Genomic DNA, 16,229 nt, shown 5'->3' on the forward strand with positions numbered 1-16,229 from the left:
CTGGACTGCTAATCTCAAGGTGGGAGGTTCAAACCCACCAGCCGCACCTAGGAAACCCTACACAGGATCCCAACGTGTTGGAGCTGACTTTACAGCAGTTAACAACAATAACAACCAGTAGATAAGGTTCCAGAAGTTCCATTTGCTCTGTTGATAAGAATATGTGTTTCAAGGAAGGAAGAACTTCCGTGGTAACTACACTGAGACATCTCCTTCTCAAGGTAAAGGCAGCATTAGCAAGCATCGAAGGAAATCTCCAAATCTGCAGGTGGGCGCCCTAGGAAGCCTAAAGGAGGCGCCGATTGCACCCTGGAGTGGAGGCCCTCTTTCTTACACAATCCACCAATGCCTCTTCTTCACAAGCGCGCGTCCAAGTATTAAGCTCTGCATCCCTTCTCCCTTCCTGCTCCCCCCACCTGGGTAATTATTGGATTCACACCACCCGCGGTAGCTTGGATCCAGGCGCAGGTGGAGGGTCTTGGGACCCCGCCCCACCGCGTGCTGAGCCCTAGGCTGATAAATGGCTTCTGCATCCTGCACACCAAATCAGGCTGTAAGGCTGCTCGATCCTCTTGCTCGCTTGTTGTCCTTCCCCCAACTCCGGCATGGAGGAGACGTACCTGGACCTCTACCTGGACCAGTGTGCTGCCCAGGTGAGCCTGGAAGCCGCTGCCACTATCCCAGAGTCAAGGCCAGCCTCCTACCTTGTCTGCCCTTTTGTCTGAGCACCAAGAACTTCTGTGCTAAAGGGTTTTCCTACGTTATCTTGTTTCAAACGATTTAGTAGCCTAAGACGTGAATTTAACTATCTCCATGTTTCAACTAGAAACTTCGGGAGGTGAAATCTGTTGCTGCCCATCAGAACTCGAACCTGGTCTAGTGGGAATTCAGAGGCGTTCATGGGCTTAAACTTTCCTGGTCCAGTTCGACAGACACACGCAGGGACAGTTTAGAAGATCTGTGTAGCATGGACCGTGCGCTTTCATGGCATTGTCAATCGGCCGCCAGCAATAAAGCTGTGGGCATAGCGGTGGGGTTAGACATGCCCGGAATTTAACCAAAATGTAAATTGGGAACACCTGGAGCTTTCTCCAGCCCCAGCCCCAGCCCCAGCCCCAGCCCCACCCCCCTGGTGGCGTTAGGGTATGCGCTGCTAACCACAAGGTCAGCAATTTGAATCCACCTGCCTCTCCTGGGAGAAATGAGGCTTGTTGCTCTGATCGATTTGCTGTTGTCATTAAGTGCTATCCAGTGGGGCCCACTCCTAGCAATCTAGTATAAGGTTTTCGAGGAGTGGTTTGAACTGCCCACTTTGCAGCAGCCTGGGAAATGCTACAGAGGATAGCGATGAGTCTGAATCCACTCCATGGCTTTTTCCAAGGAGAACTGAGGTGCAATGGGTTAATCGCTGCAGTGCTAACCGCAAGGTCGGCAGTTCAAACCCACATACCTGTTGCTCCTTGGGAGAGCTCGAACCTGGTAAGGCTCTCAGCTCTCGTAAAGATTTACAGTTTGGGAAACCTTCCTTAGGAAGCAGTTTGACGCTGCTGTGAGTCAAAATTGATCCAATGGCAGTGGACTTGGTTTTGATTTGATACCTTCTTTCAGTTAATGAATCTTCAGAATTTATTTTATTTTACATACAATTTTTTTTTTTAGAATCAAATATTGTAGAAAAGAGAGGCCAGAGTCTTCAAAAACGACACAAGAAAACAACTGGGTGGTGGTGGTGTTTTTTTTTTTTTCTTTTTCTTTTTCCTGTGCAATTTTTTTAAAAAGACAGCACTGAGGTAGAAATAGTGATGTTCCACACCGGAAGGGTTCTGGGAAGGATAGGTTGATGGTTCTATAAAAATTACTTAACAATTTCTTCAGATATTAGATCAAGGACACAATGAATGTATATATTTTAAAATAAAGTACATGTTATATGTACATCCTTTGAAGTGTGCATTACCTGAGATGTTTCTACAGGTAAACTTGGACTGGGACAAGGTTCCTTTTGTCATGAAATGTTTCCCTTCAGCATTTTGCTGCCATTGCCTTAAGTTCCCTGTGGAAGTTTCATTTCTTTGGGAGATGACTTTGATGCCTGCTAAAATAGTTGTGGATATTGGTATTTAGTGTAAATCAGCCAGTGAGATCCTTTTCAGGTAAGACAGGACGGCCTAAGGGAACATTGGAAAGGTTGCAGGAACCTTGTCCACCACTTGAGTTTCTTTTAGGCTATGTAAGTTTGCTGTGGGGTGGGGATGGGTGCTAATTACGTAACTCAAAATGAAATGAAAGTCAAAAATTATTTCAAGAGAATTTCTATTTCTTAAGTGTTTTATTTGAATAATTAGTCACCCCTGCCATCTGCTGGACTTAAATTTCAATAATGCAACAAAGCAACAGGATCTAGCCAGACATATTTCTGTGAGTTGATGTAGGTGTGTTCCTGAGACAGGACAACAAAGTACTCAAGACTTCTCCTGGTGTGGCGCTGTGGGCTAATGCATCAGACTGCAAAGTCATTTGAACTGCAAGGTCGGTGGGTCAAGCCGTCGAGTCACTTCCGACTCATAGCGACCCTGTACAGGGTTTCCAAGGCTGTAAATCTTTACGGGAGCAGAAAGCCTCATCTTTCTCCCGTGGAGCGGCTGGTAGTTTCGAACTGCTGACCCTGAGGTTCGCAGCCCGATTCATAACCACTACGGTACCAGAGTTCCTTCAATGTCACTTAGTAACAACAAAAGAATGGGATGTAACCTATAAGCAGTGCTCAAAATCTAGTCAATAGGCCTGAAATGTGAACAAAGCAGGTGGTAAAATATGTACCAAGGCAATAGATTTTGTTGGTAATAAAGTGAATCCATGTTGTTGTTGTTATTAAGTGTCGATGAGTTGGAACATCAACCCTGTATAGGGTTTCTGAGGAGCAGCTGGTGAGTTTGAACTGTTGACTTTACAGTTCAAATTGACCTTCCAGTCTAGGGCTTTATCCTACAGCGCCACACCAGGACTCCAATTTAGAACATGAATTTTACATTAGCTGCTTCACCCACTTGTCTTCCCTGTTGTTTCCTCAATTAATGAGTAATGGCAGTTGCGTAGCCTTCCCTAGGCAGGAAATACAATACATTGATTTTAAACTGTTCTTAGTTGTTTAAATTTCAATACTTTTTTCCCTGTTGTAAATCTTAGACTGTTTTCGTGTACTATAAGAAATAGTGTTCAGTCTTTTGTAGAGTTTGGTAAGCAGCTTAAATTTTCTTCACTTATTGAATTAAAAAAATTTTAATTCTAAAAGATCTTTAAAACAGTGAAAGTTTAAAATTAAGTAATACAGTAAATTCCTTCTCTTCAAAGCACACAAAACTTAGTGCTTGGTTGTTCAATTGCTTCCATTACACACTGGATTTGGAGAGTGCCAACTGTCTCAGGCTCAAACTAAAGTAGAAAAACAAATCAGAAGAGGTGGTTTTTCTGCATTTGAAGATACACTTTCCTGCTGTTGCTAAGTATCTATAAGTATACTGTAAGCCTGTCGTGGTACTTTGTGGAAAGAGCCAAGGTATGAATATCAACTACCTGTCCTAATGGTGTCCCTTTTGTTTAACATACTGCTCTGTTTGTTGTGTTTTGTCTGTTTTGGGAACTTCCTAGGATGATCTTGCCCCACCCAGAACATCTCCCCTATTCAGCCCTGTGGCATCTTATGATGTGTACATAACTAAGCCATCCAATCCAGAGATGACTCTTAGTTCAAATCTTGAAGGTAAAGAAATATCTGGTGATTTCTCATCGGTGGACCTTAGCTTCCTACCAGATGAACTTACTCAAGAAAATAAAGATGAGGCTGGCATTGGAAGCAAGGAGGAAACTGAAAAAAATAAAACTCAAAGTAGGTTGCAATTACCTAATGAACAGGACACTGGCCTGGGTTTAAATGGCAACAGTTTGTCAAGTTCCCCATCACACCTGCACCCTGATAATGCTGACTCACCCCAGCTCTCACTGGAGAAACCAACCTCTGATGCTTTGACTCTGCCATCCATAACGCCCATGAAACCAGTGACCCCTGTTTCAGAATGCTCTGGAATTGTGCCTCAGCTTCAGTAAGTTGGTTTTGTTTTTGTTAACTATCTTTTCAATGAGCAATAATTTCTGGTACACATTTTGTATTCCTGAATGTGATGACAAATAGTTTCAGAATTATAATGTAAAAGAGAGAATCTCAGATATCACTCTTCTGGGTTTTTTTAAAAAATCAATTAATAATGGTTTGTGACTTTCTCATTTGGTGTCTGTAAAATGAAGTGCTAAATCTTGCCTCTCTGAAAGAAAGGTTAAGGGGTTAGTACAGTATGCATGTTCTTGAAGGATTTCATTCTAAAGTACTGAAGTTGCTGAAAGTTGTTAGGGTTGTAGAAACATAGGGTATAAAGCTACTGTTGAATTCAGTTTGCAAACTGATGTGCATTCTATTTTGAAGCACAGTTTTGGAAAAGATTTAAAATTTTAGTCACCAAGTCATAAAATTTTAGGAAAAGCTATTTGAATGATTTACTTTGGGCTTCCAGATTTTATTAGGAAGTATATTACTATGCAGTTCATATTGGAATAATTCTCCCCCTCAGGAAATCACTAAATGTGTGCCTTATCCAATGAAGAAGTTAATACGTTTTAATTGAAGACAATAACTTTTTGTTTCCCCTAACACCTGATAAATTTTTCTTTCTTTTTTCAGGAATATAGTTTCTACTGTCAACCTGGCCTGTAAATTAGATCTGAAGAAAATAGCTTTGCAGGCAAAAAATGCAGAATATAACCCAAAGGTAAGATTCTTGTTGTTCCTTTCAACAATTAGCTTCTCCTTAAATTTACTTCTTCCATAGGATCATGATAATTGACTCATTTCTTGGTTTTTTCGAGCAAAGTGAAAAGTTTCTGGCAACTTGAATTATTTTAAAGATTAATTATCGGATCTTCTGTTTGGAAATTATGAAAATCAATCTCATTCTATGTTAGAGTATTCATGGCGGTGGTGGTGTTGTGCCTTGGAGTCGGTTCCGACTCATAGTGACCATGTACAGGGTTTCCAAGACTAAATCTTTATAGGAGCAGAAAGCCTCATCTTTCTCCCAGGGAACTGCTGGTAGTTTCGAACTGCTGACTTTGAGGTTCGCAGCCTGATTCATAACCACTATGCTACTAGAGCTCCTTAGAGCATCCATAGCCCTTCCTAAAAGTTAAGCTCTCCCTCATTATTCAAAGACATTTTTCAGCAAGGGAGGGCAGTTCAAACCCACCAGCGGCTCTATGGGAGAAAGATGAAGCCGTTTGCGCCTGTGAAGTTCTACAGTCTGAGAAACACGATACAGGGTCACTGTGAGTCCGAATTAACTCCGTGTCACTGAGATTGGAACACCAATGTTTTCAAAATGCCATCACGTTCTTGTAAATGTATTTTTCTAAACGTTGTAGTACCTAGATGGTACTGTATCTTTCTATTTACACCTTCTCCTCTTTGAGAAGATAAATCAGCTCTGGTAGCGTAGTGGTTACAAATCGGGCTCCGAACCGCAAGGTCAGCAGTTCGAAATTACCACCTGTTTCCGCGGGAGAAAGATGAGGCTTTCTGCTCCCGTAAAGATATACAGCCTCGGAAACCCTGGACAGGGTCGCTATGAGTCGGAACCGACTCCACAGCACATAACAACAACAACATACTTAAGAGGGAGGAGCCCTGGTGTGGCGCTGTGGGTTACTGTGCTGACCTGCAACGTCGCTTTGAATCTCAAAGTCAGTGGATCAAGCTCACCAGCTGATTCTCGGAAACCCTATACAGGGTCAGTATGGGTCCAAATGGACTTAACGGCACTTAAAACAACAACACATGTAAGAAGGGAGCCCTGGTGTGGTACTGTGTGAGAATCTGTGTAGGATAATTGGTGTTTCAAACCCACTAGCCGCCTCTCAGAAGCCCTATGGTGGTGGGTACTACATGCTGTGGGGTCGAGTCAGAATCATCGTGACTCTGTACAGGGCTTCCAAGGCTGTAAACCTTTACCAGAGCTTTTCTCCTGTGAAGCAACTGGCAGATTCAAACAGCTGACCTTGTGATTAGCAGCCCAACTTGTAACCACTACACTACCTTTGTGAAACCCTATATAATGTGGCTGTGAACCAGAATCAACTTGATGGCACTTAACAGCAATATACTTAGGTAGCCTAGTGGGTTAGACACTAGGTCACTAACTGCAAAGTTAGTAGTTCAAACCCACCAGATGCTCTGTGGAAGAAAGATGAGGCTTTCTGTCCTTGTGAAGATGTGCAGGCTTGGGAACCTTAATATAGGGTCGCCATTTTGGTTTTGGTTAGGCTCTTAGGAGTTGACTAGCTGGCAACTGAAGTCTCGTTGTTTATATATTTAGAAATACAGAAATACCTGCTGTACAGGGGGGAAAGTTCACTATCTTGGGCGATGCAGAATCGATGGCCATAGATGAAGAAGGACACTTCAGTAGGAGCTCAGAGGACATTGGGGGGTAGTAGTGGTACAACTGGTTAGGCATTCAGTTACTAACAGAAAAGTTGGTGGTTTGAACCCACCCAGTGGCTAAGCAGGACAAAGACCTGGTGATCTGCTTCCTTAAAGATCACACCCTTGAAAACCCTATGAGGACAAGCTGAATGTGGGACCTTTTCCAGAGAAGCCGCAATACCAGAGATGGAGGCAGAGATGGGGACATGGAGAGAGGGAGCAGCTGAGGACTCCAGATTCATGGGAAGAGAAGGACTAAGAGCTGGCGGCCAGGAGGCAGATTTGCAGAATGTACCCTTTGGGGATGTAAATTGTGATATATTCCTGAGTGTTTAAACAAACAAACAAAAAACCAAAGTGAATAGAGAGAAACACTGTTAACTGATGGTACATGGAATGGATTATAATCATTGTAATGAAACAAGGTGTAGGATTTGTTGAACGTGAAACTGATGATCTGCCCTGGAAACTTTTACTCAACCCACAATGAAAAGTAAAAAACAAAACAAAACAAAAAAACAACCTATAGGGAAGTTCTAGACTGACACATGGTGTGACTACAAGTCAAAATTGACTCTCAACAACTTTAACAACAGCTTGATTTGGCTATTATGATGGTGGTGTTGCTGACACCTAAATTTAAATGTTACCTGATTGTTACCCAAATAAGGTTTGGCATTTTGATATATCATGTACATGCCTGGCTATGGTGAAGATAGAAACCCAAGTTCTAGGTCCAGCAAGCTGAATGATGAGCTAGGATTCTTAGTTGAAGAAATGACTAACCACCATTCTGAACAATGAACATTTTAAGCATATTTTCCACCATCCTCAGTCCCCTTCTAGTTTAATTTGAACGTATAGGATCTGTCCAAACTTGTGCTTAGTGGCTAAAGACATTGTTGTTGTGCACTTAACACCACCTTACAAATTTAACAAAGTTCATACCAGGTGAGAACATTTCTTTTAGTAAACACCTGGAAAACATTAATAGACTTTGATCAACCATGCAGTGCTGACTCAGAATTTTTTTTACTCCTTGGTAACACTTCATATCTGAAATGGTCAGTCCTGCTTTGAAGTGATCTGTGGTCCAGTGAATGATCTCCAACCCATGAACCTATAATTCCACATACTTGTATTTACGGTTAAGTACCATGGATTTAAGGAGCTCTGGTAGCGTAGTGGTTATGAGTCAGGCTGCGAACCGCAAGGTCAGCAGTTCGAAACTACCAGAGGCTCCATGGGAGAAAGATGAGGATTTCTGCTCCCGTAAAGATTTACAGCCTCGGAAACCCTGTTCAGGGTCGCTATGGGTCAGAACCGACTCAACAGCACTTAACAATAACAATAAAACCATGGAGTTGGTTCTGACTCATAATGACTCTGTATCATGCTTCTGAGGAGCAGCTGGTGAGTTTGAACCGCCAACCTTGCTGTTCAAACCAACTCTACAGTTCAGTGCTTATCCTACCATACCACACCACCCTATAATCCTTGATATCAATCTCCACTCCTCCCATCCCTCAAGTTCAAGGGTTTACAACAGGCTACAGTGTCTTCCAAGAAGCTTTGGTAGCATAGTGGTTACCAATAGGGCTGCTAATCTTATGGTCAGCAGTTCGAAACTACCAGCTGTTCCGCAGGAGAAAGATGAGGCTTTCTGCTCCCATAAAGATTTACAGCCTCAGAAACCCTGTAGAGGGTCGCTATGAGTCGGAATCGACTCCACAGCACATAACAACAAAACAACAACGTCTCCCAAAACTCACAACTGTCCAAGGAAATGGCTCCTGCAGTTGTGGAGGCTGGCAATCAGTCTGGAGGAGTCTTTCACCCACAGCCTCAGGAACTGAAGGATTCAAATGGACAGGTCATATGACAGGCTGTTGACGCAAGAGGCTTTGGGAGCTGCTGAATCAGGTCAGGTGATGGGCCAGAGAGCTAGCTTTCCAAAGCAGTGTTAAAAACTGAAGTCAGACCATGCTCCCAAGGGAAACTAAGGTAACTTGAATCACACCTTCTAGAAGCGTGGGGGCATCCTTAGTCCTTAATTCCACTGCAATCTTTACTCCTTGTTAAGTGCCATGGAGTTGGTTTTACTCCTAGGGACCCTGCATAGGATCCAAGGAGTGGCTAGTGGGTTTGTACCACCAACTTGCGGTTAGCAGTCCAGTGCTTATCCTACAACTGCCATACCAGGATTCCAAATCACAGGCATAGAAACGAGAAACTGCAATACATCACGAAATAGAGAAATGTAGAAGGGCCATAATAGATTAGCTTTCCTGCAATCATTTGTCCTCAGCATGCCTGTTACTTTATTCTGTCCTACATTTTTATTGCTTTTTCAGTACACTCTACAATCTTGGAAAGTCTATAACATGTATGTTACTTTTACCCAAACCCAAACTCACTGCCCTAGGGTTGCTTCTAACTCACAACATCCTATATAATGTTTCCAAGTTGCAAATCTTGACAGGGACAGACAGCCTCACCTTCTACTGTGGAGCAGCTGGTGGGTTTGAACCACCTCTTGGTTGGCAGCTCAGCACTCACCCCACAGTGCCACCAGGACTCCTTTTACAGTATTTATTTATTTTTGATTCTTGGGAAGAAAAGACATTTTGAAGTAAAAAGCACAGATTCTGGTTATTTGTGGTTTTAAATGTTAACTTGACTGTTTCCTGTGTACTCTTAGAAGTTAAATACCTTTTCTGATTTGGTTTCCTTGTGGAGTAATACTGGATTAATTGGAAATGATACAATTTCAACTGTCCTGTTTTAAGGATAAATGAACTAAAACCTGTTACACTCTCAGCATAAGGTTGGAAACATTAAAGAAATTTACGTGTATTCTGACCTGTTTTCTCAGCTAACACTGAGAATCATAATTGGTTTTGTCGGGAATAGCAGAGATGTTATTTACTATTCCTACTCAGTCTCACTTTATTGAAGACTATTTTCATATCCAACTCAGCTTTTGGAATAACTAAAGCAAACCCACTCTATTTCAGCTCATGGCGACCTTGTAACAGAGTTTCTAAGGCTGTAAATCTTTACAGAAGCAGAAAGCCTCATTGTTCCCCTGCAGAGTTGCTGGTGGGTTTGAATTTCTGACCTTGCAGTTAAACAGTTCAGTATTTGCCCTACAGCACCACTAGGGCTCCTTTTAATTAGAATTGTTGTTGTTCAGTGCTGTGGAGTCAGTTCCAACTCATAGCAACTCTGTCTAAGTTTTCTGATGAGCTGCTGGTGGGTTTGAACCGCTGACTTTGTGGTTTGCAGTTAAGTGCTTATCCTGTAGTGCCATACCAAGACTAGAACAGCAGAGGCTAACTCTTCCTTTGGTTTTTATGTATAGAGGTTTGCTGCTGTTATCATGAGGATCCGAGAGCCCAGGACAACAGCCCTCATATTCAGCTCGGGGAAAATGGTTTGCACAGGAGCCAAAAGGTATGAGGAACCAGCCTTCATTCCTACCCAGAAGATAATTCAGTGTGTAAGCAAGGAAGGCGATAGCATTCATGTTCTGAAAAACATACTAGGAACAAAATATACTGTTCTTTCCTGAAGAGTTAATTTCATGGTATAGCAAAATGTAGTTTACAAACACCCAGCCTCTTAGACAGCCCCCCTGTTAAACTAAGTTATTTTCTGCTTTGAATTTTTTTGTTGTTGTTGTTGATACCATATGTTTTCAGTAATGGGAGGCATGCTTAAATCAAGAGAAAAAAATGAGGTAATAAAGATTTTAATGCTGTTATATGGGAGTCATGTGTCCTGAGTGGACTCTGATGGTAGGAATGGATGGGGTGAAGTGCGTTTCTTTAGATGCACGCAGTTTTTACATGTCTCCACCAGGTGGCAGCACATATTACAACTGGGATAGGAGTGTCCCAAAAAACTTAAGAGGCTGAAAATGCTGGAAGGCAATCTGTGTCCTAAATGTTGTTGTTAAGTGCCGTCAAGTTGGTTCCTACCCATAGCAAGCCTGTACAGGATTTCCAAAGCTGTAAATCTTTACGGGAGAAGAAAGCCTCATCTTTTTCGCGCGGAACTGCTGGTAGTTTCGAACTACTGAACGTGAGGTTAGCAGCCCAACTCGTAACCAGTGCACTAAATACAACCCATAAAAGGTCATGTACAAGTTTTTGAGTTGAATTGAAAATACACACACACAGAGTAAGATAAAAAGCCTAGAGAAGTAGTTACGCCTTTTCCTCATTCCAGGTGAATGGATAGAACTTTCTAAGGAGGCACATTAGACATCTCCTGACCATTAGCTGGAGCATTAGCACAGAGCACATCTTTTAAAAGGTTTTTCTTGGATCTCATGCAGAGGAATCCCTGTGCTGATGGACATTCTTACCACAAGCAGTAATGGGAGAGCTACTCTTTCCTGTGTTAAAAGATGAATAGCTAGCAAATTGGTCTCCTGAAAGGTTGTGCCAGTTTATTCTCCTTTTACAAAAGTATTGAGTGTTCATTCCCTTATGGACACCGGGCATGAATATTCTCTTCTATATGTGGTAAACTATCCACACAAAAAAGTGTACTTAACACTTAACTTGATTTTATTTTTATAGTGAGGTTGAATACTTTCTATCAGTATATCAACTGCCTATGTCTTCTGACCAGTTTCTATTTGTCTTTTACTAATAGCATTTTCAATTTCAGTATTCATGCCATTTTTATACTATAAATATTTCCCCAAATCATGTTTGTGGTGGCTTATGATTTTTCTTTTACATACAGTTTTTTATATAGTCAAATCTATCATTTTTTTCTTGTACATTTGGTATAATACACATTATAGAATGACTGACTCTCCTCTATATTTCTGAGCCTTGTTAAATCCATTCTTATATTTGAGAAAGGATACTTCATATTTCAATTCATCTATAAAAGGGTCATTATGAGTCAGAACTGACTCAGTGTCACTTAATAGCAACATAGTTTTCTCTAGATAATAAAGTACAAAAGGATTAAAAATTTGTGGACATATGGAATCAAAAGACAACGGAATGTTTCCACAAACTTTTTGAAGGCCTCTCAGATTTATCACCGCTGTCTAATGTGGAAGTCAGTAGTCACGTGGTAACTATTAAGCACTTACTATGCACTTAATTGCCACCACTTGTCGGTCATACTGTGGTGGCTTGTGATTCTGAAAGCTATGCCACCAGTATTTTAAATATGGCAGATTTCAGATGAGCTTCCAGACAAAGACAGACTAGGAAGAAAGAGTGACGAACTACTTCTGAATCTTTAGTCACTGGAAACCTTATGAATAACAGAGAAACACTGTCAGATATAGTGCCAGAAAATGAGCCCCTCAGGTTGGAAGGCACTCAAAATGCGACTGGGAAAAAGCTGCCTCCTCAAAGTAAGAGTTGACCATGATGACGCAAATGGAGTAAAGCCCATGGGAGAAAAGCCTATGGGACCTTCATTTGCTGATGGGGCACAACTCAAAATGAAGACAAAAAGCTGTAAACATCCACTGAAAATCGGAACATGGAATGTATGAAATATGAATCTGAGAAAATTGGAAGTTGTCAAAAATGAAATGGAACAAGCAGACCAGCCTGGAGTGGCTAGAAGAACAGAAGATGCTTCTTGAAAGAAAGACCTACAGGAAAAATATAAAACAACATAGGCAGACTGACTGTTACTACAAGAACAAGCAACATGCTTGCCCAGGAAACATCAAGGCAAGTGGTCGGGTCCCCTCAGTGCAAATCCCCTTCCAAGACTAAGACTCAGTGGGAATACATGCTGTGATTGGTGACCACGCTCGACACCAATAAGGGGAAGTGAGGGAAAAACAGCAAAAAATAAAAAATAAAATAAAATAAAAATGAAAGAATGAAATGGAGCACATAAACATCGATATCTTAGGCATTAGTGAGCTGAAATGGACAGGTATTGGCCATTTTGAATCTGACAACCACATGGTTTACTATGCTTGAAAGGACGAAGAGGAATGGTGTTGCATTCATTGTCAAAAAGAACATATCCAGATCAATCATGAGGTACAATGCTGTCTGTGATAGGATAAATATACATGCGCCTACAGGGAAGCCCAGTTAATACCACTATTATTCAAATTTACACACCATCCACTAAAGCCAGTGAAGATGAAATTGAAGAATTCTATCAACTTCTTCAATCTGAAATCGATCAAATATGCAATCAAGATGTATTGTTCATTACTGGAGATTGGAATGCAAAGGTTGGGAACAAAGAGGAAAGATCAGTAGTTGGAAAACATGGCCTTGGTGATAGAAATGATGCTAAAGATTGCATGATAGAATTCTGCAAAATCAAGCATTTGTTCATTTCAGATACTTTCTTTACGTAGCATAAGACCTCACCTGATGGAATACATAGAAATCAAATTGACTACATCTGCAGAAAGAGACAATGGAAAAGCTCCATATCATCAGTGAAAACAAGGCCAGGGGCAGACTGGAACAGAGACCATCAATTACTCATATGCAAATTCAAACTTAAGCTGAAAAAAATGAAAACAAGTTCACAAGAGCCAAAATATGACCTTGAATATGTCCCGCCTGAATTTGCAGATCATCTGAAGAACAGATTTGCTACATTAAACACTAAAGACTGGAGACCAGAGGAGTTGTGGAATGACATCAAGAACATCATACATGAAAAAAGCAAAAAATCATTGAGAAGATAAGAAAGAAGGAAAAGGTCAAAATGGATGTCAGAAGAGACACTGAAACTTGCTCTCCAATGTAGAGATGTTAAAGCAAATGGAAGAAATGAGGTTCAAGAGCTGAACAGAAAATTTCAAATATTTGAGAAGCTAAAGCCAAATATTACAACAAAACGTGCAAAGATCTGGAATCAGAAAACCAAAAAGGAAGAACACACTCAGTATATCTCAAGCTGGAGGAACTGAAGAAAAAAATTCAAGCCTAAACTTTCATTATTGAAAGATTCTGTGGGCATCAAGAGAAGATGGGAAGACACAGAGTCATTGTACCAAAAGGAAATGGTTGATGTTCAACCATTTCAAGAGGTAGCATAAGATCAAGAGCCAATGATACTGAAGGAGGCAGTCCAAGGTGTATTGAAGGAATTAGCAAAGAACAAGGCACCAGGAATTGATTGAATAAAAATTGAAAACTTTCAAGAAAGTGAGGCAGCACTGGAGACACTCACTTTCTCTGCCAAGAAATTTGAAAGACAGCTATCTGGCCAACTGATTGAAAGAGATCCATATTTGTACCCATTCCAAAGAGAGGTAACCCAACGTTATGCGGAAATCATCAGACAATCTCTTTGATATCCCATGTGAGTATAGTTTTACTAAAGGTAATACAGAAACGGCTACAATCATACATTGACATAGAACTTCCAGAGGTTCAAACCATATTCAGAAGAGGCCTTGGCACAAGGGCTATCATTGCTGATGTCCGATGGATCTTGGATGAAAGCAGAGAATATCAGAAAGATGTTTACCTGTGCTTTATTGACTATGCAAAGGCGTTTGTGTGGATCATGACAAGCTATGGACAACATTGTGAAACATGAGTATTCCTGAACACTTACTTGTGCTCATGAGGAATCTGTACCTGGACCAAGAGGCAGTTGTTTGAACAGAACATGGGAACACTGAATGGTTTAAAATTAAGAAAGGTGTACAACAAGGTTATATTCCTTCACCAAACTTATTCAACCTGTATGCTGAGCAAATAATCCGACAAGCTGGGTTATATGAAGAAAACCGTGGCATCAGGATTGGTGGAAGACTCATTAACAAACTGTGATATGCAGATGATACAACCTTGCTTGCTGAAAGTGAGGAGGACTTAAAACATTTACTGATGAATTTCAAAGAGTACAGCCTTCAGTATGGATTACATCTCAATGTAAAGAAAACAAAAATCCTCACCATTGGACCAATAAGCAACATTCTTATCAACGGTGAAAAGATTGAAGTTGTCAAGGACTTCATTGTTCTTTGATCAACTATCAACACTCATGGAAGCAGCAGTCAAGAAATCAAACGACGGATTGCATCAGGCAACTCTGCTGCACACGACATTTTAAAAGTGTTAAAAAGCAAAGATGTCAGCTTGATGACTAAGCCATGACCCAAGCCATAATATTTTCAATAACCTCATATGCATGTGAAAGCTGGATAGTGAATAAGGAAGTTTGTAAAAGAATTGATGCATTTGAGTTGTGGTGTTGGAGAAGAATATTGAAAGTACCATGGGCTGCCAAAAGAACCAACAGATCTGAGTTGGAGGAAGTGCAGCCAGAGTGCTCCTTGGAGGCCTGGATGGCCAAACTTCATCTCTCATACTTCAGACATATTGTCTGGAGGGACCAGTCACTGAAGAAGAATACCATGTTTGGTAAGGTGGAGGATAAGAGAAAAAGAGGAAGACCCCCAGTGAGATGGATTTACAAAGTGGCAGCATCTATGGGCTCAAGTGTGGCAACAATTGTGAGGCTGGCCTAGGACCGGGCAGTGTTTCATTCTGTTCTGCATAAGTTTGCTATGAGTCGGTACAGACTCGATGGCACCACATGTACATAGTACAACTGAATTTTAAATTTAAATGAATGACAGTACAGGTCTAGAATTTTATTTCAATGCAAGGTGTAAAAAATGTATTTTATTCTCTCAAATGGTGTCTGTACCCCAGTGCATCTGTTGAATTCATTTTTATCCCATTTTTTTCTGCATGTCTTAAAATAACACAGATACATGTAAACAGCTTATTACATTCTGGGACTTTCTTCTCTGTTGGTTTGTGTGTTCTTTGTCCCAGAAATCTCCATTTCTGGAAGATTCTTGGACAGCTGTATAAAAAAATGTCTGTAAAGAGATTCATTTTGACATTTAATTTTTTCCTGTTGTAAACACAATGGGAATTTGATGGTCATATGATGAAATTGTATGGCTACAATAGAATACACACACATGTATACTGAGGTGAAAGATAGTCACATCCATAAAGGTGGGGCAGAGGGGGAAGGGGAAGATATAGGCAGGCAACTAAATTGTATGTTTATTACCCAACTCTGTAAGATATGAGCATTTTAAAATATGCTCATATCTTACACACACACTTACATGTATAAGTATATTCCCTATCTGAATTTGTTCTCTAACATCTGATCATGAAAGCTTGGATAATAAGTTTAGGTATCAGTGGCTAGCTTTTACCCAACTCTGTTTGCTCACTGGACTGCAAACCACAAGGTAAGCAGTTCAAACCCACCAGCAGCTTCCTGAAAACCCTGTACGGGGTCTCTGAGTCAGAACCTACTCAACGACACTTAACAACAATTTGCTTTTTGAGTTTTATATAGTGAGTTTTGAGAGTTTGGTAGTAAAAGAGATAAGAGTTCTATCTCCAAAACTTTATCTAAACTATTGTTTTTAGATTATTAAGAGTTTGCATAAAGAGGGATACCTGTATTTCTTAATCTATTTCTTATGTTTATATAATGAACATATATGTAAATTTTAAACTATTAGTGATTACAATAGGAACTTGGTTGTTATGTTGTTGTTGTTACTAAGTACCATTGAGTCCAACTCATATTGATCCTGTGTAGGGTTTCTGAGGAGTGGCTGGTGAACCAGAGTTACCGACCTTGCAGTTCAAACTGACCTTGCAGTCCAGCACATTAACCCACAGCACCACAC

The 16,229-nt window shown here is 40.8% G+C and overlaps 1 protein-coding gene across 1 annotated transcript in view; it reads left to right on the top strand.

Annotated features, from left to right (window-relative positions):
• Positions 1-605: 605 nt before the first annotated feature.
• Positions 606-16,229, top strand: part of TBPL2 (TATA box binding protein like 2) — a 39,744-nt gene continuing 24,120 nt past the window's right edge. The window contains exons 1-4 of the mRNA XM_006864644.1: positions 606-653; positions 3,649-4,100; positions 4,733-4,820; positions 9,894-9,985. Coding sequence (XP_006864706.1) covers positions 606-653; positions 3,649-4,100; positions 4,733-4,820; positions 9,894-9,985 — 680 coding nt within the window. The remainder of the gene's footprint in view (positions 654-3,648; positions 4,101-4,732; positions 4,821-9,893; positions 9,986-16,229) is intronic.

This window comes from Chrysochloris asiatica, unplaced genomic scaffold, assembly GCF_000296735.1.
Source record: "Chrysochloris asiatica unplaced genomic scaffold, ChrAsi1.0 scaffold00067, whole genome shotgun sequence".
Classification (NCBI taxonomy): Eukaryota; Metazoa; Chordata; class Mammalia; order Afrosoricida; family Chrysochloridae; genus Chrysochloris; species Chrysochloris asiatica.